The sequence below is a fragment of the Panthera uncia genome, chromosome E1 (genome assembly GCF_023721935.1).
Source record: "Panthera uncia isolate 11264 chromosome E1, Puncia_PCG_1.0, whole genome shotgun sequence".
In the NCBI taxonomy this organism is placed as follows: Eukaryota; Metazoa; Chordata; class Mammalia; order Carnivora; family Felidae; genus Panthera; species Panthera uncia.
Genome location: NC_064814.1, coordinates 44,216,363 through 44,236,244, shown reverse-complemented (window position 1 = coordinate 44,236,244; position 19,882 = coordinate 44,216,363). Strand labels below are relative to the sequence as shown.

The 19,882-nt window shown below is 48.6% G+C and overlaps 1 protein-coding gene across 5 annotated transcripts in view; it reads left to right on the top strand.

Annotated features, from left to right (window-relative positions):
* Positions 1–19,882, top strand: part of SLC43A2 (solute carrier family 43 member 2) — a 37,884-nt gene that overhangs the window by 8,084 nt on the left and 9,918 nt on the right. For 4 of the 5 annotated variants that reach the window (XM_049636744.1, XM_049636740.1, XM_049636742.1 and 1 more), the window contains exons 3-8: positions 1,776–1,983; positions 3,267–3,322; positions 4,465–4,541; positions 17,780–17,872; positions 19,271–19,404; positions 19,488–19,690. In XM_049636744.1, the coding sequence (XP_049492701.1) occupies positions 1,776–1,983; positions 3,267–3,322; positions 4,465–4,541; positions 17,780–17,872; positions 19,271–19,404; positions 19,488–19,690 (771 nt within the window). Of the gene's footprint in view, positions 1–1,775; positions 1,984–3,266; positions 3,323–4,464; positions 4,542–11,424; positions 11,720–11,812; positions 11,815–17,779; positions 17,873–19,270; positions 19,405–19,487; positions 19,691–19,882 lie in introns of those variants that run through there. The other variant, XM_049636745.1, reaches the window with a different exon arrangement.

The following is a 19,882-nucleotide window of genomic DNA, read 5'->3' as shown; positions in this document are numbered from 1 at the left end:
TAAAGAAACTGAGATAGAGTGAGATTAAGTCACTTTTCTGAGGTTATACAAGTAGGAAGTAGAGACACAAAATTGGAACCCAGAGGCCGGGTTGTAGCACCTCACCCTCAACCAGTGTGCCCCCAGCAGGGCTTGTTGGTTAGGAGGTTGGCATATAGCATGATTCACCTTAAGTGCATCCTTTTCCGTGACCCTGGGGCAGCCCTGAGAGGCCTGGGCAGGCCTTTGCAGCCCTCAGCTTTATAGCCCTGGCGCCAGAGGGCCGCAATCCGGAGTCAGGCAGTTATCTGGAGAGAGGTGTTTCCTTGACTCTCCCGGTGTGACCTCGCATCTAATCAGAGGCTGCTCCTCGTGGGATTAGTCAGCATCTCTTAACTAGCAGTCAGGGAGGGAGGGCTTCTGTGCCGCCTTCCGGCCTGCACTCCACCCTCCAGCCCTCAGCTGCTCCATTGCTTCTTCCTCCCTAGTTTTTGTTGTCTTGGTGCTGGGTGGATTTTGGAGAGGCGGTTAAGGGCTGAGATTGCAGCTCAAGATTGTGGCCACAGGGGACAGCAACACTTGACCCCAGCAAGAAAAATAAGAAAGGTGAACCTCAACGAGTGAAAGCAAGTAACTTGGGACTGTTTTAAAAAAATCTTTCCTGGGGTGCCTGGGTGGCTCAGTCGGTTGAGCAACCGACTTCGGCTCAGGTCATGATCTCACGGTTTGTGAGTTCGAGTCCCGCGTTGGGCTCTGTGCTGACAGCTCAGAGTCTGGAGCCTGCTTCTGATTCTGTGTCTCCCTCTCTCTCTGTCCCTCCCCTGCTCATGCTCTGTCTCTGTCTCAGAAATAAATAAATATATAAAAAAAAAAATTAAAAAAAAAATCTTTCCTGGGGTGCCTGGGTGGCTCAGTCAGTTAAGCGTTCGACTTCGGCTCAGGTCATCATCTCACGGTTTGGGGGTTTGAGCCCCGCATCAGGCTCTGTGCCGACAGCTCAGAGCATGGAGCCTGCTTTAGATTCTGTGTCTCCCTCTCTCTCTGACCCTCCTCTGCTCACTCTCTGTCTTTCTCTGTCTCTCAAAAATGAATAAACATTAACACATATGTTTTTTTTAATTGAAAAAATAAAAAAAACCTTTCCCAGGGATTCTGTGACACAGTATGTGTGGTGGTCGATGCTGTGAAAATACCCGGGGGAGGTAGCAGGTGTAGGTATGAGAAGTCTCCTGTACTTAGCAGTAAAGGAGACCCGCTCACTCTTCCCTTTGGTTGACCAAGGAGAACCGGAGTGTTGCGGTGAGACCAGCAGCCTGTGCTTGCCAAGTGATCTAGGATCGACCGCCTACATACTGGCTGCTGTCCATTTCCAGGGACAGAGCTGCTGAGGAGGTTTTAGCCCACCTGCGGCCCCACAGCCTACACTGGGTCCTGAGGCCTATTCTTCCAGAGCATAGGTTACTCTAGAATGGGACTCCCAAGCTGGGGCTTGTGTGTTTCAAGGGACACATAAAACTCCTCAAACTGTGGACAAGACTTCACATGCATTTTCTGAGGAGCAGGAGTAGAGCCTCCTCCGTTGGATTCTCCAAAGGGTTTGTGCCCTCCACAAAAGACCAGGGCCTCCACCTTATCGCTCCAGGGGGCTTGGGCCAGATGGACAGCCACACCTGCTGTGGGGGAGCCAGAGCCAGCCCTGACATTTCCAGTGGGGTCTGAATGTGCGTTTGCCCTCTGATCTTTGGGAATCCTGGCCTCAACCCTGTGGTCAAGTTTCCCTCCTTCTGCACACACAGAGAATGTCACCAACGGCACAGTGGGGGACACGGAAGAGCTGGAGCACGAGGAGGTCAGCTGGATGAATGGCTGGCTCAGCTGCAAGGCCCAGGATGAGATGCTAAATTTAGCCTTCACCGTAGGCTCCTTCCTGCTCAGCGCCATCACCCTACCTCTAGGCATCGTCATGGACAAGTATGGCCCGAGGAAGCTCAGGCTGCTGGGCAGGTCAGTGCAGGAGTTGGGGGTGGGCAGGTGGGACTCCTGGGGCTGAGGTCCCCACTGTAGGGAATCCTTGTACCTGCTATCAGATGCACGGTGGACCTCCCTAAATGCCCACCCGGAGTGGGCTTCCTACTCATTCCACCACCAAATCAGTAGGTCCTGTGATCCTTGAGACATGCCAGTACTGCATAAAAAAGGATCAGGGCCCCAGGCCCGCCTGGGAGGGTTTGGAGTTGCTTATCATTAAGAACACTGGTTTCTACCATCTTTTTGACCTCTCCCATCAGAAAAAAAGATTTTGAACGTGTACGTCCAATATAAGCATGGAATTATCAATTATATACACATATGCCATTTTTAATGTTTTATGTGCTTTATGATGCATGTACAAAAAGTGTCAATTAAAGTGGCTAAGATTAAAAATAATAAAATAGTTTCTTTTTTTAAAAATTGCAAAAAAAAAAAAAAAATCACTGAATTCCAGTCCTGAAACCAGTATTGCACTGTATGTTAGCTAGCTAAAATTGAAATTTAAAAAAATTTTGAAAAAAGAAAAAAAAAGCGATAAAGCAGAAGTCCTCCTGTTTCCATCACCCCCCGGCACCGCAGTGGTTCATCTTGTGCACTTCCTGATATGGTCCATAAAGCTCCAGTCTGCCAGACTCAGGGTCAGTCCACCAAGAAGCTAGCCCTCTCAGGCCAGCATCCTCCCCAGACCAGGACCACTGGGAACGATCACATGCAGGGCAGTGGTTTGCAACGGGTGAGGCCTGTGACCGTGAAGGGCATGGGTAGGGGATCAGTTTCACTCATTCTTTGGAGCTTGAGAGGCCTCTGTCCCCAGGATGGAGCCAGGCAGCCAGGACTCAGAAACTGCCATTATCTCCCTCATGCTCAGTGCGGTTCTGTTCCTCCCCTGGCGCAACGGGCAGAGGAACCTGGAGAATGGATTGTGCTCTCTCTCACTTCAGAGCTTTGGCCTCTCCAGTCTGAGGATGGGAGGGGAAGGCACAGGGGACAGTGGTATTTACCAGATCTGCCTTCGGGCCTTGAATTGCAGTTTAAGATACCTCCTAGCTATGAGACTTTTGAGAATGTAGTTTGTTTATTTCTTTCTTTTTGTTTAGTTTTCTTCATGAGTAAAACGGAGCCAATTATACTCCTTAGAAATGTTAAATGAGAGAATGTATATGCATTTTCTGAAAACATCTGACCTATAGTAAATACTTCCAAATAACACTATTTACAACAATAATAAATAACGTACTATTTCTGCTTGGTTTTAGTGCCTGCTTTGCTGTCTCCTGCTTGCTGATTGCATATGGAGCAAGTAACCCAAACTGTGAGTATGCTTTTCCTCTACTCTTTGGTCAGGGACTGGGGAGAGAGTGCCCAGAGGTGCTCACAGGTCCATCTGCTCTAGGAAGCCATGCCAGGCCTTACTGCTCAAATTAGAGGGGATGCCTGTTAGGCCTTCACGCAGTTACTTATCTCAAACGGGTGGCTGGGTAAGACAGCAGTCCCCCAGACAGACGTCTGAGAGAAGCTCCTGGGGTGTACCGTGCTCCCATCTCATCACAAGCCAAGCCAGTCCCTGATGGCCTCATTGATGCCAACCCCAGACAAGTTCTAAGAACCAGGCTAGCTGAGGGGTGTGTCCAGAAGTTGGGAGCTGAGTCCCCTGAGGCAGCCTAGGCCAGCACTGTGAAGTTGGCTTAAAAGCTGGGGCATCTAGGGGGCGCCTGGGTGGCTCGGTCGGTTAAGCGTCCGACTTTGGCTCAAGTCACCATCTCATGGTTCGTGGGTTCGAGCCCTGCTTCAGGCTGGGTGCTGACAGCTCAGATCCTGGAGCCTGCTTTGGATTCTGTGTCTCCCTCTCTCTCTGCCCCTCCCCTGCTCGCACTCTGCCTGTCTCTCTCTCAATTAAAAAAAAAAAAATTAAAAAAAAAAAAAAAGAAGCTGGGACACCTGACTGGCTCAGTCAGAAGAGCATGCAACTCTTGATCTCAGGTAGTGAGTTCAAGCCTCATGTTGGGCATAGAGCCTACATTTTTAAAAAATGGCTTAGAATCCAACTGGTCCCCAACCCTGTTTAGGTGGAGCTGTTGCTTCAAAGACTTTCAGAACAAACACCAAAATAGAACTTGGGTTTCATCAAAATCTTAGCTGGGCTCATCTACTGATTTTTGAAGACCCGTATTTTTGGTTTCGGTGAAGCAGCTTCTTTGGGCCTCTGGCTTGCTCTAAGGTTAATGGAGAAAGGAGGGGGTGGCGTCAGACCTTTAGCAGGAGTCCAAGTCCTGTAAAATCAAAGAGGAGGGTGGTGAGGAGGAAGAGGCTGTTCCAGCTCCCCCTCCCCGGGTGTCTGGCGCTAGCCCCCGATGGCCCGTCGTCCATTCTGCTTGCTCTCTGCGAGGCAGTGGGCCAGGCCTCCCTGAAGCTCAGCCGTGGTTCCCGGCTGATGAGCCTTCTGTTTCCTTCCAGCTCTGTCTGTGCTCATCTTCATCGCCCTGTCTCTGAATGGCTTTGGTGGGATGTGCATGACTTTCACCTCGTTAACAGTAAGTATTGATTTTTTAAAGCTCTCTCGTTTGGTCATCTCCTTGTGAATCTGAGGCAGCTTTTGTTGGCTTCAGTTGCCCTGCTTTCCGTTGGCCTACCTGCGCCTGGATATCCCAAGCAGGAGAGGCTGCTGGTGATGAAGCGGCCTAGCAGCAAAGCCAGTCATGGCCTCCCGGGCTGGGAGGTTCCGGAGGCGGGCCCGAAGGCAGCAGAGCACGGCTCTCGGAGTGAGCCCATCCCCTGCCTTCTGATCTTGGCTTAGGTACCCAGGAAGCCACCTCACTAGCCACGTACCCAGAGAAGACAGGAGCAGGAGGGAAAAAAGCTGCTGCCCACTTTCTTTCCTCTCCTTTTCCATGGCAACTCTGGCTAATAGTGCACTCTAGAAACAATCCTCCCTTGGAATCTCCTCGCCCTTCACCATTGCCTTTGTCCAGAATGGAATGGAAAGCTCAGGGGAGTACCCGGCTGCGTCTCTTCTTGGTTTTCTACATGCCAGGGCACAGTGAGCCGACCTGAGGAGGGAGATGTTTTCTTGGGATGCTTGAGCACCTACCTTACCTATAGCAGTAGAACACCACAGAATGTGTTTCTTTTTGAGGTGAGAGTGGTTGCAGGAAGGTCCAGGTTGAAAGAAAGAGAGTCAAAGAAGGCCAAAAATGTCTTCCCCAGGAAGACGAAGGGAGCTTTCTGCAGGCTTGCCCTTCAGAGCTGGGTGATGGGAAAGAAGTGAGAATACTACGTTTCTCAGAGAGATTTCCACCCGACAGCAAAGTCTGGCTTGCCTTAGTTTCCCCTTGAAAAACTTATATGATGTAATATCTACTGTTGCCATTCGCAGGGCACTCTGGTTTCTGATTTCCCTTTCTACTAGTGAGTCGAGTCATGCTATTGAGGGGCCCTGGGACTGCTGGTCTTCTTGGAAGGAGCTTAAATAGGTAGCTGGCATCTCCATGACCCCTCTACCTGCAGGCTGTGAGCCCATGGCCAGGCCCAGCCCAGGGCCTATCCTGTTCACTTTGCCTTATTAACTTTGTCCTGGTGGGAAGGGGTAACCGTCTGGTGGAGGCACATGGAAATGGGGAGTTCAGAGAGATCTGTGTTGTGTGAGAAGGGCACAGCACAGGGCTGTGTATGTGGGATGCTCAGGGTGTGGGTGACAACTCGGGTGTGGGTGACAGGCACAAATCTGGGAACTCTGCTTGCCTTGCCCTCTGTGACAGGAGGGAGATTTACTCTGTACTCTTTTGTGCATTTTTATTTCTGTTTTTTTTTAACCAGGTAGATTTTTTTGTTTTTAATGGATATATCCCTCTTTCTCTCAAATTCTCAGGGGAAAATAGATACCAAAACTATAAGAAATATATCAAAAGTGTCCAAAGTACACAAGTCCCACTAAGTTGTGTAAATTGTGAAACAAGAGTCATGGTTCTGTTTGTTCTTTGACAGAGTGAAAATGACCAACTTTTTTTTATCAACATGAAAATTAAAAACCTGGCATCATCTCCATTACTTAAGTCAGGCTGTGCCTATGTTATGGCAGTTCTGAGTTTTGGGATAAAAACAAAAGATGGGCCTTGAACATCAGTAGTTTATGCTCTGAGACAGAGAAGGGTGCTCTATTGTAATCAAGCATAAGACACATGGATAAAGACGACCACACCATGAATCACCTTTAAGAAAGCCTTTAGGGGCACCTGGCTGGCTCAGTTGGTAGAGCATGTGACTCTTGATCTCGGGGTCATTAGTTTGAGCCCCAGGTTGGAGGTAGAGATTACTTAAAACAAAAAAAAAAGAAAAACCTTTAAAATGAGCTTGTGGTTGTTATCAAGGAACATTTAGGGGAGGCTAGTAGGCTTATAAGGATTTATTTTCTGAATGTTTTTTATGATTATAAACAAAAATGTTTTTATGTTAACAAGTCAATATTTTAAGGGCACCTGGATGGTTCAGTTGGTTGAGCATCGACTTTGGCTCAGGTCATGATCTCGTGGTTCGTGAGTTCAAGCCCTGAGTCAGGCTCTGTGCTGACAGCTTGGAGCCTGGAGCCTGCTTCGGATCCTGTGTCTTCCTCTCTTTCTGCCCCTCCCCCACTTGTGCTCAATCTCCCCCCCCCCCCAAAAAAAATAAACATTAAAAAAATTTTTTTAAGTCAATATTTTGGAAATATATACTGTAAAATTCTCTAAGTACACCTTCATCAGCTTAGACTATATCTTTTCAGTATTTTAAAAAAATCTGTGCCTGGGTGGCTCAACCGGTTGAGCATCCAACTCTGTTTTGGCTCAGATCATGATCCCAGAGTTGTGCGATCGAGTCCTGCCTCCGGCTCAGCACTGAGCATGGAGCCTGCTTGAGATTCTCTCTCTGTCTCTGCCCCTCCCCTGCTTGCGCACGCACTCTCTTATAGATAAACAAACAAATCTGTATATACCCGTGTTATTTTTTTAAAAAGGCTGGTACAGCTTGCCTTTTTCAGTTAATATATCTTTCACATGTTTTTCTGCTGGCACTTAGAAATCTGCCTTATTGTTTTAAACTTTAGAGATCTACTCATTGTGAAATAGTGCTATATTATTGTGTAATATAGATGTACCATGATTTATTTAACCAGTTTCCTGCTAATGGACACTTGGGTTGGTCCCCAGTATTTCTAAACTTTTTTTTTTTTTTAATGTTGTTATTTATTTTTGAGAGAGAGAGAGAGAGAGGGAGAGAGACAGAGCTCGAGAGGGAGACACAGAATCCGAAGCAGGCTCCAGGCTCCGAGCTGTCAGCACAGAGCCCGACGCGGGGCTCAAACTCACAAACCGCGAGATCATGACCTGAGCCAAAGTCGGATGCTTAACCGACAGAGCCACCCAGGCGCCCCAGGTCCCCAGTCTTCCTGATTTATGATGATTCTAAGGTGCACACCCCCATACGTATATTTCTGTAAAATAAACTCCCAGAAGTGGGATTGCTGGTCTTCCCCATACTGGTTCTGGTGGACCACCAGGAGTAAGAGTGGCCCTTTCTCCACACCCCTTCCTGTGCCCTGTTATTAGTCTTTTAAACATTAGCCAGTCTGATCTGGTGAAAATGATATACCATGATTTTTTTTAATTTGCCTTTAATTGTTTACGAGGCAGAACATCTTTCCACCTCTTTTTTTGTGGTCTTTTGTATTCTGTGAATTGCTTCTTTGTGCGATTTGTCTGTTTTTCTACAGGGTTGTTGATCTTTTTTAAGTGTTTTGTAAGAGCTCTTTTGTATATAAAAAAAATTAGCTCTCTTTTTGGAGTGAGCAAGGGATCTTCCCCTAGGGTTTTGAGGCCTCTGGGTGATCATGAATAAACTTAAGGAGGACTGTACACCCCCTTAAAGTTGTATGCAAGCAAATTGTGTGTGCGTTTCTCTGCGGGAGGGTCTGTTGCCCTCATCAGCCTCTAACAGGTCTGTGTGTTAACACAGACCAAAAGCACTCACAGTCCAAAAGCACTGTAGCAGGAGCACTCCCATTGGCTCCTCACCCGCCCACTGGGAGGTCAAAGGTACATAGGATACATAGTGACCAGGCAAGAAAACCATCTGATTGTTACTTAAAGCGTTTGGTTAGCAGCTGTCTGTTTAAGGGAGGCTGGTGGCTTGTCTCCTAAGGTCTCCATTCTTGTGTGTCTAGAGCAGGGGTTAGCACACTGCTGCCCCTAGGCCAAATCCAGACCACTGGTGGGTGTGGGGCAACCGATCAGGTAGAGGCCAGGTGGAAGCCGGAGGCGAGGGCAGTGAAAGAATTCACCCAAGGCAGAACAAAGGAGATGGGAGTTTATTGAATACACTGCAAGGGAGCGGTGGGTGAACAGCCAAGGAGAGACATCTGCCAGGAGGCAGTGGTGGGGGGCTGTAGTTAAGGTGGGGAGTGAGGAGTTATGGGAATGTATGCTCCTTCTTCGGCACCTGTGCCCAGTTGTAAGTGGCCCATTGGTCAGCTGGGAGTTATGGCTATTTTGAGGTGGGTCACCTAATGGGCCTGTTTGTACTCAGCCCAGTGGTCACCGTGCGCCCTTTTCCCTTACTCAGGTTTCCATTGCTCAAGCCTGTTGCCTAAAAGAGGCCTCTACAGTGTGGGGTGCAGATTGTAAACAAAGTTTTTATTGGAACATAGCTGTGCCCACTTGTTTACTATTGTCCGTGGCTGCCTTTGTGCTGTAGGGGCAGAGTGAGGGAGTTGTACAGAGACTATATGGCCTGCAAAACCTAAAATATATACTGTCGGGCGCTTTACAAGCTTTGGTGCAGGGCGCCAAGAAGCTGCTCAGTTACTATTCCTTGTCAGAAGGCAGGTGCTGCCCTCACCCCCTCATCCCCTCACCCCCATCCTACTGATCCCCCTCCTAGGTACATGGGCCAACTCCCTAAGCACTTTCTAAGTCATTCCCCGCCTCCACCACTGCCCCTGGCCCGAGGGATCTCAGTGGGCATTCTCTTGTCCCATGTGGTCTCAGATGGGGGCTCTTGTGGCTGTCCTTTCCAGAATAGACCCCAAAAGGGGAATGAGAAGCAGGTCAGTGAGGACAGAGCCAGAGCTCTTGGGCAATGTTTTAGGGCTGGCCGAGGCTTCTGCTGAGCAGAGCTCAATCTCTTTCTGACACAGCCCAGGCCTTTAAAAAGCAGAACTGCCAAGATTGCCCCCCAAAGATGCCAAGCTAGCAGCACAACGGCACTTTCTGTTTTGTCTCCCACCCATGTTCTAATTTGGGGGACAAAGGAGTCTTTAGGGTCGCCTTTAGGAACTTCCTAAATCAAATCTCCTATCACTTCTTTGGGGCAGTGGATAATCACTCTGTGATAACCTGGGAATTTGGGGGAATGTGTTGCCATAGAAATGCTAATTTGGGGACTTTCTGAGTTCTAAGAAGTTTTGTGTAGTATGGGCTGTGGTGTAAATAAAAATGACCAGGGGCTGTGAGCAGTCACCCTATTGGTGGAGAAGAGGCCCCAAAGTTGGCAAAATGCCTTTTCCCCACAGGCCAGGGCGAGATGGTCAATAGTGCCTGAGAGGCCTGTACTCCTGGGTGATCCTTCCTTCCAGAGCGGAGGCTCCAAAGGGCAAGACTGAAATCCCATGCCCGTGGGCTGCCGACAACCAGAACTGACTTTCCTGGGTCCCCACAGCAGAGGGCCTGAACCTCGTGACATCCTCAGGGGAGGGTGAGGTCATTCCATGGGAACAGAGCACTCCCCGAGGTGCAGAGCCCAGCCTTCCCGCTGGACATCTGGACAGAACACTTTGGTCTGTTTGCCCAATGTCTAGCGTTTGTACAACCCTTTAACTCGCTTCATTGGCTGGAGTGTAAATACCGGCCGGCGGCTGAGGCTGCATCTTTGGGTTGCCACCCTGCGATCCAGGGCCCGGGGTTGCTTAGAGATGGGAGCAGATGCGACCAACATTGTGAACATATCTTTTCCACTTCATTACTCTGCCCCCTGTCCCTGTCGGCGGGAGTGGGTTCTGAGCTGGAAACCTTGCAGCAAAGTGGTTCCAAACTGTTGTCAGGCTCCTTAATGAAAAATTTCTCTGTGGGCTTTTCCTATTTGATTCATTGAAGTCTGACTTTAAATCTGAGGAAGAAATGATCCCATGGGAGTTGGGACTAGAGTTTGAGGAGAACAGAATAAATATCCCTCTTTAAATACCAAGAAGAGGTGAGGCAAAGGAATCGGGCACAGCAGTGAAGCATGTGCCCCCTGGTGGGGGGATGGGAATTCGGCGTTGCTGTTCAGCTGGCCCATTTCTACCACCAGGAGAAAATCCCCACAGCACCCCAGCCAGCTCTCTGGGAGCCCACTTTGGGAGGCCAAAGTGCCAGGTGAGCAGGACTTTCAGTGCCTGGAGCCAGCTGTCTTTTAGCTTCTATCCCGGGCCTTGAGAGCCCACTAACCAGCTGATCACCACCGACCTGGGAAAAATTCACCCATCCGAGAGTTCTGCCTTATGAATTTGTTCACCATGTGACATGTTCGGGGGTGAACAGAAGGTGTAGTGGAGGCATCGGCAGGGCTGGCCCTGGCTGGGAAGGCAAATGAGGTGGTTTCGGGAGTGGAACCCCTCCTCCCCACCCCTACAGCAGTGAAGCGGAAAGGTGACCACAAGGACCTTTTCCTGGCAGTGTGTGCTTGGAGCTGCCCGGTTGTTTGGGGTTAGGAAATAGCCTAGCTTTGCTGAGTCTGCTTGTCCAGACTGGTACCTGGATCCCGGCCTATACAAGTTGTACAGGGCTCTGGGTGTGTACACCAGCCACCTCTGGAAGGGGCCTTGTGTCTTTTCCCTGAGGGCCAGGGTGCACCCTTAGCTGGTGGGCTTGGGGGACCATGGATTTGGAAAGTCAGTTCGAGGGGCTATACGGTGGTCCTTCTGTCCCTGCCTGCCAGCCAAGGCCTGTCTTTGGGGCCCCTGAGTAGAGAGGCATCTTAGGGTCCTGCAAGGACGCTAGCCAGTCCTCACCATCACGGAGCCTAGGCCTCTGGGTCCTCTTGTCCAGTAGCCATGTTCTGTGGCCAGAACTCCAGGGGAGGGCTGCCTGCAGCTGCTGTTTTCCCCTCTGGGAAGGTCACAGAGCCAGGGCCTGTTTACAGTGCAGCCACGGGGCTGAGAATGAGTCACCACTGGTATCCCCGAGTGAGCTAGAGTGAGCTAGGCCGTGGGTTCTGCCCTGCGACTATTCCAGCCCCAGCCCTTGCAGAGACAGCAGAAGTGGCTACAGGAAGCACCCAGAGCGTGGGGAGGGGGCCTGCCTTCCCCCCATGTGAGTGCAGTTGTGAATCCAGAATCAGGAAACCCCTCCTGCTGAGTGTTTTCCCCTGTCGTCTGTCTTTGTAGCCTGGCTCCAGCTTCCTACTTGGCTCCAGCTTCCTACTTGGCAGAAGAGCTCGTTCTTCCCTCTCCACCTAGCGCTTGAGGCCCGCACTAAGGCACTCTGCTCAGTGCCCAGCCATCACTCCATCATCAGGGCTTCTGAGCCATTATGTGCAGATGAGGTCATTTGGAGCCAGAAGGAGGGAGAGGGTGGGAGGGAGGAGACCAGAATGGGAGGAGACAGACATGAGGAGGAAATAGGAGAAAGTCCAAGGGCAAGTGCAAGTCTACTTGAAGGTGTGGCCCTGGACCATGGGGAGGTCAAGAGGAGGGAAGGGGCAGGTAGGTCCAAAAGGAGCATTGGAAGGGACGTAAAAAAAACTCTAGTGGGTAGAGCAGACAGAGTGCTTAATAAGGAACAAATAGAAGCTTGAGAGGTGATGGTAATTGCCCTGGGGACCAAACTCAGATTTCCAAGAGGCAGAGTAGTCCAGTGGCTATGCACGGAAGCTTGACCTGCTTTGAATCCCAAATTTGACCCTTACCGGTTTGAGGGTGTCCCTCGACTTTTCTAATCCTAGAGTTTTATACCCAACAAGTGAGTGTAAAAAGTGACCCTTGGAACCTACCTTGGAAGGTTGTTTTGAGGGTTTTTAAGATAATACCTACAGTAGGTATTAAAAATGGTTGCTATTATTATGATAATGCTATTGTCTTATTATTATATGCTATTATGCTAATATAATTATGCCATATTATTATATATTATTACTTAATAATAAGAAAAATCATCTAATCAAGCTGCTTCTGGGCATGGCAAATGGGGAAAATCTCCTGGCAGGCATGACAGCTTTAGGAGGAAGGGAAGGAAGTGGCTTAAAGGAAAAACACAATTAGTATTAACATTTAAAAAATAATTAGCGTCCTTAGGGAAACCTTCTCTTCTCCTGTGCTTGCTATTCTTTTGTGACCACACATTGACATTGTCAGGATGTTTGTACTTTGGGGTTCATTGGTCAAGGTCACCCTTGATGTTCTTTCAGAGAGATTTCATCTGACAGAAATTCTACGTAGGCCCTAAAAGCTGACACACACTTTGACTACCTATTTAAATACTTCTGTTGATCAAAAGAACACCATGAACTAAGAAGAAGGTAAAGTAACTAAGAAGTTAAATGACAAACTAGGAAAATATACCTGCACTCTATGGACAAACCGTAACTGTCTTTAATATATAAAGAGCCTATATGAAATCAATATAAAAAGATTAACATCCTCATAGGAGAAAAGGACAAGTGAGGAATACAAATGGCTGATTTTAAAAATTATAGAAAATGTTGAAAGTCATTAGTAACCAATAAATGTAAGTTTTTTAGTTTCATTTTTTAGTCATGGAAAAATTTAAATATATACATGGTATTAGAATAGTATAATGATCCCATGTGCCCATCTTGAACTTCAACAATTATCAACTCACAACCAGCCTTGCTTTGTTCCTGTCTCTACCCACCATCCAGACTATTTTGAAGCAAATATTACTCATTCATTTCATCCATATACACAAAGAAATGGATTTTAAAACAAGGATGTTGGTAAAGTGGCAAATATTAAAAATAACACGAAATGCCAGAGTGGATACAGTGAAATAGACACTCTACTGTACTTCTGGTGGGAGTTATCAATTGGTGTAACTTTCTGGAGGGCAGTTTGGCACAGGATATCACAAAAACTTAAGAATGTGTATTCCCTTTTGCCTAATGATTCTACTTTTGGGAATTTACCTTAAGGGAATAATAGCTATGTGCACATAGGCTTATCTTTAAGAATGTTAATTAAAAAGGACTTGAATTCCAACATCAGAGAAGTGGTTGCATAAATTATAGACCATCCAGATAAGGAAATACCAGACAGTCATTACAAATTATGTTGAAGGTGAATACTAAGTTAGAAAGCGTTTATAGGGGTGCCTGGCTGGCTCAGTCAGTGGAGCACGCAATTTTTGATCTCAGAGTCGTGAGTTCGAGCCCCATGTTGGGTGTAGAGATTACTTAAAAATTAAAAAAATAATAACAAAAAAATTAAAAGTCTTAAATAAATTTAAAAGGAAAGAAAACATAATATATCAAGTAAAAGGGAAAAATTGTAGAACGACATGTAGCATATGATCCCAGTTTTGTTTAAAAGCTACAGTTATTTATAAGACAAAGGTTAATGGGAAATATATAAAAAATAGTTAATGGGTATATCAGGGGGATTTTTATTTTAAGCTTTCTTTATGTATACTTTGTTCCAAATGTTTTACAATGAACATACATTACTTTTGTAATCAGAAAAAAATAACCCTAATTTAAAATAAAGGATATAGGTGTTGGTGAGAACACTGTGTAGTACAGTTTGACCTGAGGCTATACTCCCCCTAAGAATCGCCCTACTGACCAAAATAACATGTTGGGGCAAATTTTCTTGGTGTCGCTAAGAGTGTTCTAGGCAGGGAGAAGTTGGACAGCTAAAAAGCCACTGTCCTTGTCTAGGTATGAGGGCAAGGGCCTCATCCATGGGCAGATGGGAAGTCAGTCCTCTTTCTCAGCTTCCTGTTCTTCCCTGCCCTGGATATTTTCTGGGGAGAAGACTCCAGAAGATCAGGCCAGGGTTGTATGCTAGCCCGAGTCCATTGTTCTGTTGGCCTCTAGCCTAGGTTAGGATTAAGGCAAACTTGAGCTTAAGAAGGAAAAAGGCTAGCTAGCAAGCTGTCTCCTTTTTAAGAGTATTCCCAGCCCTGTTGAAAAGTTGGGAGATACCTTTTTGTGCTTCAAGGTGACTACAGGCAACAAGAGTGTTTTTCTGGCTTGACTTTGTACCAAGTAGCCTTTCCTGTACCGGGCGCTTGGCCTCCATGCGCTCTTCTGGTTCGGTTCCAAGGCCTCTTTGATCCCTTTCTTCCTTTATTTCCCATGGCTGGAGTGGCATCCCAGGTTGGAACAGTTCCTTCCTTCCATATAAGCAGAACAAATCTTTGGATTCTCCCTGGGGCGGATATGACCCCAGAAATGCCTCCGCTGCAAGGTTGCCTTGCTGGGTGAGCCAGCACAGAGCAGCCCGAATATGTGAGCTCAGGAACAGAGGCATGTCCTCTGAACCGCAGCATACCTGGGAAGCAGGTGTGCAAAGAGTAAGATTAGGCACTTTTCGTAGTCACCTAGGTGTTCCCGGGCACACATGAGCGTTCACATTGCCTCTGTTTCCTGCTGGGGGGAATTTCAATATGCTCTCTATCCCCCTTTGATCCTATCTGAGAAGCCTGAGTGGACAGAGGGTCCACTCTATGTCAAGGCTGGAAGAAGAGCTCTTTGTGTGCTTGCAATTCTTAGGGGAGCCTAGATGGCCACCCTGGCCCTATGCCATAGAATGGCTTATTGGCCATACACTATAGATTTATTCATTTTCCTTCTTAATCCTGGGACCCCAAATCATCTTATGTATCTTACTCATGTATTTTTTAACAGTGATGTTGAGACAAATTTACATGCCATACAATTCACCTAAAGTGTACAATCGAGTGTTTTTAGTACATTCAGAGTTGTGCAGCCATCACTGTAATCAATTATATCACCCCAAATAGAAACCCTGTACCCATTGGCATTTCCTCCCTATTCACTCCCAGCTTCCTCTACCCCAGCCCTGGGCAACCACTAATCTATTTTTTGTCTCTATGGATCTGCCCATTCTAGACATTTCGTATAAATGGAGTCATACGGTATGCGGTCTTTTGTAACTTGTTTTTTTCATCTCTCATAATATTCTCAGGGTTCATCCATGTTGTAGTAGGTATCAGTACTTGATTTGCTCTTGTGGCTCAATAACATTCCATTGCATAAATAGACCACATTTTGTTTACCCATTCATCTACTGATGGACATTGGCCTTGTTTGCCCTTCTTTGTTATTGTGAAGAATGCTGCCACAATTTTTTTTTAACAATTATTTATTTTTGAAAGACAGAGTGAGACAGAGCACGAGTGGGGGAGGGGGTGGGGGGAGGGGGACACAGAATCCAAAGCAGGCTCCAGGCTCTGAGCTGTGTCAGCACAGAGCCCGACGCGGGGCTCGAACTCATGGACTGCAAGATCATGACCTGAGCTGAAGTCGGACACTTAACCGACTGAGCCACTCAGGTGCCTCCCAATTTTTTTTTTTTTTTTTGAATGCTGCCACAATTTTGTGAGTCCATTTTGTTTCCATTTCTTTTGGTATATACCTAGGAGTGAAGTTTCTAAGTCATATGGTAACTCTGTGATTAACTGGTTGAGCAACTGCCAGACTTATCCAAAGTGGCTGTGTACCATCTTATATTTCCACTAGCAGTGGATCAGGGTTCTGATTTCCTATATATATCGTCAACATTTGTTATTATTTGATTTTTTTATTATAGCCACCCTAGGGGGCATGAAGCGATTATCTCATTGTGGTTTCAACTTGCATTTCCCTAAGATGAATAATACTGAGTGGATTTTCATATGCTTATTGGCCATTTGTAGATCTTCTTTGGAGAAATGTCCGTTCAGATCTTTTGCCCATTAAAAAAATAGGTTAGGGGCGCCTGGGTGGCTCAGTCAGTTAAGCGGCCAACTTCGGCTCAGGTCATGATCTCACGGTCCGTGAGTTCGAGCCCCGCGTCGGGCTCTGTGCTGACAGCTCAGAGCCTGGAGCCTGTTTCAGATTCTGTGTCTCCCTCTCTCTGACCCTCCCCCGTTCATGCTCTGTCTCTCTCTGTCTCAAAAATAAATAAACGTTAAAAAAAAATAATAAATAAATAAATAAATAATAAATAAATAAATAATAGGTTATTTTTTTATTATTCAATTTTAGGAGTCTTTTATATATACATAGTGTATAGACACATGTCCCTTATCAGATGTATGATTTGCAGACATTTTCTCTCTTTTGTGCATTGTCTTTTCCCTTTCTTCGTGGTGCCTTTTTTTTTTTTTTAATTTTTTTAATGTTTATTTATTTTTGAGAGAGAGACACAGAGTGCAAGCAGGGAACGGGCAGAGAGAGAGGGAGACACAGCATCCGAAGCAGGCTCCAGGCTCTGAGCTGTCAGCACAGAGCCCGATGCAGGGCCCGAACTCACAAACCGTGAGATCATGACCTGAGCCGAAGGCGCATGCTCAACCAGCTGAGCCACCCAGGAGCCCCTTGATGGTGCCCTTTGAAGCACAAAAGCTTTTAATTTTGGTGATGTCCCTTCCTCATTTTTAATTGTGGGCAAAACAGGCAGAAATGATGAGGGGCAGGAAAGGCCAGTTCAAACTGCCTGCACTCAGCAACAATGGTTTGGCTCCCAGGCAGCAGTGTTCCGTGTTTAAGAAAACCCCAATGTGATTCCGGACAAATGGGAGAGGGGGTCATAGATTAGGTCCATATGAACAGCCTGAATTCAGTGAAGCAGGTTGGATAGCTACACAGAGAGTGATCTTGATGCTCTGGACACTGTGGACGTGGGACGGGAGAGCTTCACAGCATGGCAGTTCCGTCTCTTTGGAGGCAAGGGAGAGGAGATACAAACTGGCTGTTTGGGAGGATGTACTTTGCCCTAGGTCTGTTTGCCTCGGTGACTGTGTTGTCACATTTACTGTGCCTGGATTTGTGTAGAATCGCGGGCTGGGTGGGTCTTAGCTTTGAAGTTGTGGCGGTAGGCCCAGAATGAGCTGATAGGAGATGTGTGAGCGACCTCGCTGGGACAAGAGACTGAGTCTTTCTTGCCATCGGTCTCCTCCGATGCCCATCACTGGGGTAAAATGTGAGATGGAGAGGGAGGGCTCTCCTTGCACTTAAAAACCAGAAGCAGGAATCCCAGACTAGGCTGGCTCCCCTGTCAGCCCTGAGGAACTGTAGAATTCAGATTGGCACCTTCCAGAAGCTTACTGTCTTAGAACCAAAAGCAGCTTTTGCTGACATCTGGTCCTTCTGGGACACTGATATTTTTATGTATACAGTGACACTCTCATCCCCAAATAGATTCTTATTTTTAACAGGCTTGCTCCCTTTGAGGGATGCCTGAGGCTCCCGACTTTGCTCGCTGGCATCTCAATGAAACCCTGCAAAGACGCAGAGGCCCCTGGCATGAGCAAAGAGGAGGGACACTCACCAGCCAGGAAGTCCAACAGCTCAGAGTCTGACCCGGTCTCCGAGTTCTGCATTAATCTCCCCTCCCCTTATCAAACTAAGTCCCAGATGAAAAGCCGTAATTACCCACTCCCCACACCACCCCCTCAATGACACAGGAAGGAGAGCTGATAAGAAATGGAACCTGAGGATACCTTGATTCTTTCCCCCACGCCTCCCCCACCAGTCCGCTGCCCATTCTCTCAGCAGGTCTCCCTTGCTTCTTGTCTTTCAGCTACCCAACATGTTTGGTGACCTTCGGTCCACGTTTATTGCCTTGATGATTGGATCCTATGCCTCCTCAGCAGTCACCTTCCCAGGAATCAAGGTGAGGGTGTGACCAGCCTCACCCTCTTGTCCTAATGTCTGAGCAGAGCCCTCTCCCAAGGCTCTTTCAGCCTCCTCTGAAGAGGGAAGTAATTGTGGGTTCTGGGGTTCGCCCCTCCCCACCACCCACACCTGGGAGGATGCACCTGGCCACCACAAGAGTAAGAAAAGAAAACCACTGAGCCATGGGAGACGGAAAATTCAAGCATATCACACAGGGTGTTACCGCAGGCCGCCTTTGCATTTCTGGGCTGGGGTAGAGAAGAGGGATGGGTGGGTTTGTCCCAGGTCACCCCACCCCCAGGTCTGTTGTTGTTGGGCTGTTACTCCTCATTAGCCAGAGCGCTGCTCTTGGCTAAGTTGGTTCAGCTGTTTCCCTCCCAGGCAGGATTCTGAGCCCATGGAAGTCACACAGGGTCAGGAGGAAGCAAACACCTCACAGTCTGTCAGCCCCGGCACCCGCTCCAAATACTGTTGCCCCTGCCAAGTCTTCGAAAGGGGCTTGTCCCACCTGTGGTCTCAGCACCAAATCAAAACCCCTTTCCTGCGATACATGGCGGGGAGGCCATGGATAAGGAGGAGGAGTCGTAGACGCGGGCTGGCCACCGGGGAATCAAGGTACCTGGAGGGTGTGGAGCGAGCCATGCTGTGGCCTCCTAGGCGTTCTCACCCTTCCGGAGTGTGGAGAAGTCTGCAAGTTCCTCCTCTACCTCTTCTTGCTGTCTAACCACTGGTCCCCTCCCTGGGGAGCTGGGCAGCTGTCTGCCAGGATTCTGGCAACTCTTGTGCTGGAAATAAATGGTAACAGTGACAACAACGGCTAATGTGCTTGCTCAGCAGGCTTCCCACCTGCCAGGCCCTGTACTGAGCACTCTGGGGATCACATCTGCAGCTCCTTGAGGCTACAGGACAGTGCTATGCCCATTTCAGACAGGAGCAAAGTGAGACATCCATCTGCTCGTTGGGTGTCTTGGGGCACCTGCCACGTGCACCCTTCAAGGCACATCCGTGAACAAGGCTAGCAGGTTCCCGTTCTCAAGGAGCTGGACTAGTAACAGACTAGGAAAGTAATCAAGAAGTCAGTAATCTCAGCCAGGGCTGTTCACTGTGAACTTGTGAGGTGACAGTGACGGAAGCAGTCAGGGAAGGCCTCTCCAGGGAGGTGACGTGTGGTCCAAGTTGGAGGCACAGGGGGTTAACGACGTGCCAGGGCAAGCTGGGATTGCTGGGATGCGGGGCCTCTGACGACCAGATACCCAGGCTGGCGGGGCCGTGCCTCCTTACGCAGCTCAGCGCAGGAAGAGCAGGGCTGACAGATGCCCCCTGCCCGCCACCTGCCGTGGCTTCCCTCTGCTAACTCTGCCCCCTGGCCCTGCGCCTACCCCATTGTGCCTGTCAGGTCATCTACGACTTTGGTGCCTCCTTCATCATCATCCTCGTGGTCTGGGCCGGCTGCTCCGGATTGGTTTTCCTCAACTGCTTCTTGAACTGGCCCCTGGAGCCTTTCCCAGGGCCGGAGGACATGGACTACTCGTAAGTGGATGTGCCGTCCGCCCCACCCCCGCCCTGGCCAGGGTCCCGGGCAGCACCGATGGACACTCTCCTGTGGCCTCCAGGGTGAAGATCAAGTTCAGCTGGCTGGGCTTTGACCACAAGATCACAGGGAAGCAGTTCTACAAGCAGGTGACCACGGTGGGGCGCCGCCTCAGCGTGGGCAGCTCCATGAGGAGCAGCAAGGAGCAAGCGGCACTGCAGGAGGGCCATAAGCTGTGCCTGTCCACCATCGACCTGGAGGTGAAGTGCCAGCCAGACACCGCAGGTACCCGCCTCGTGACCTCACCTTCAGGGCCTGCCTAGGACGTCGGCGGGGCTGTCTGCACCCAAACCCGCACCTCGGCGGCGGGGAGGAGGCGGCCAACCCATCCCGGAAACCCCTTCGCCGGGGCCAGCAGCAACTGAGGGCTTCGTGGGTGCCATCTCACTTAATTCCCACTTGATCCCCAGAGGGCAG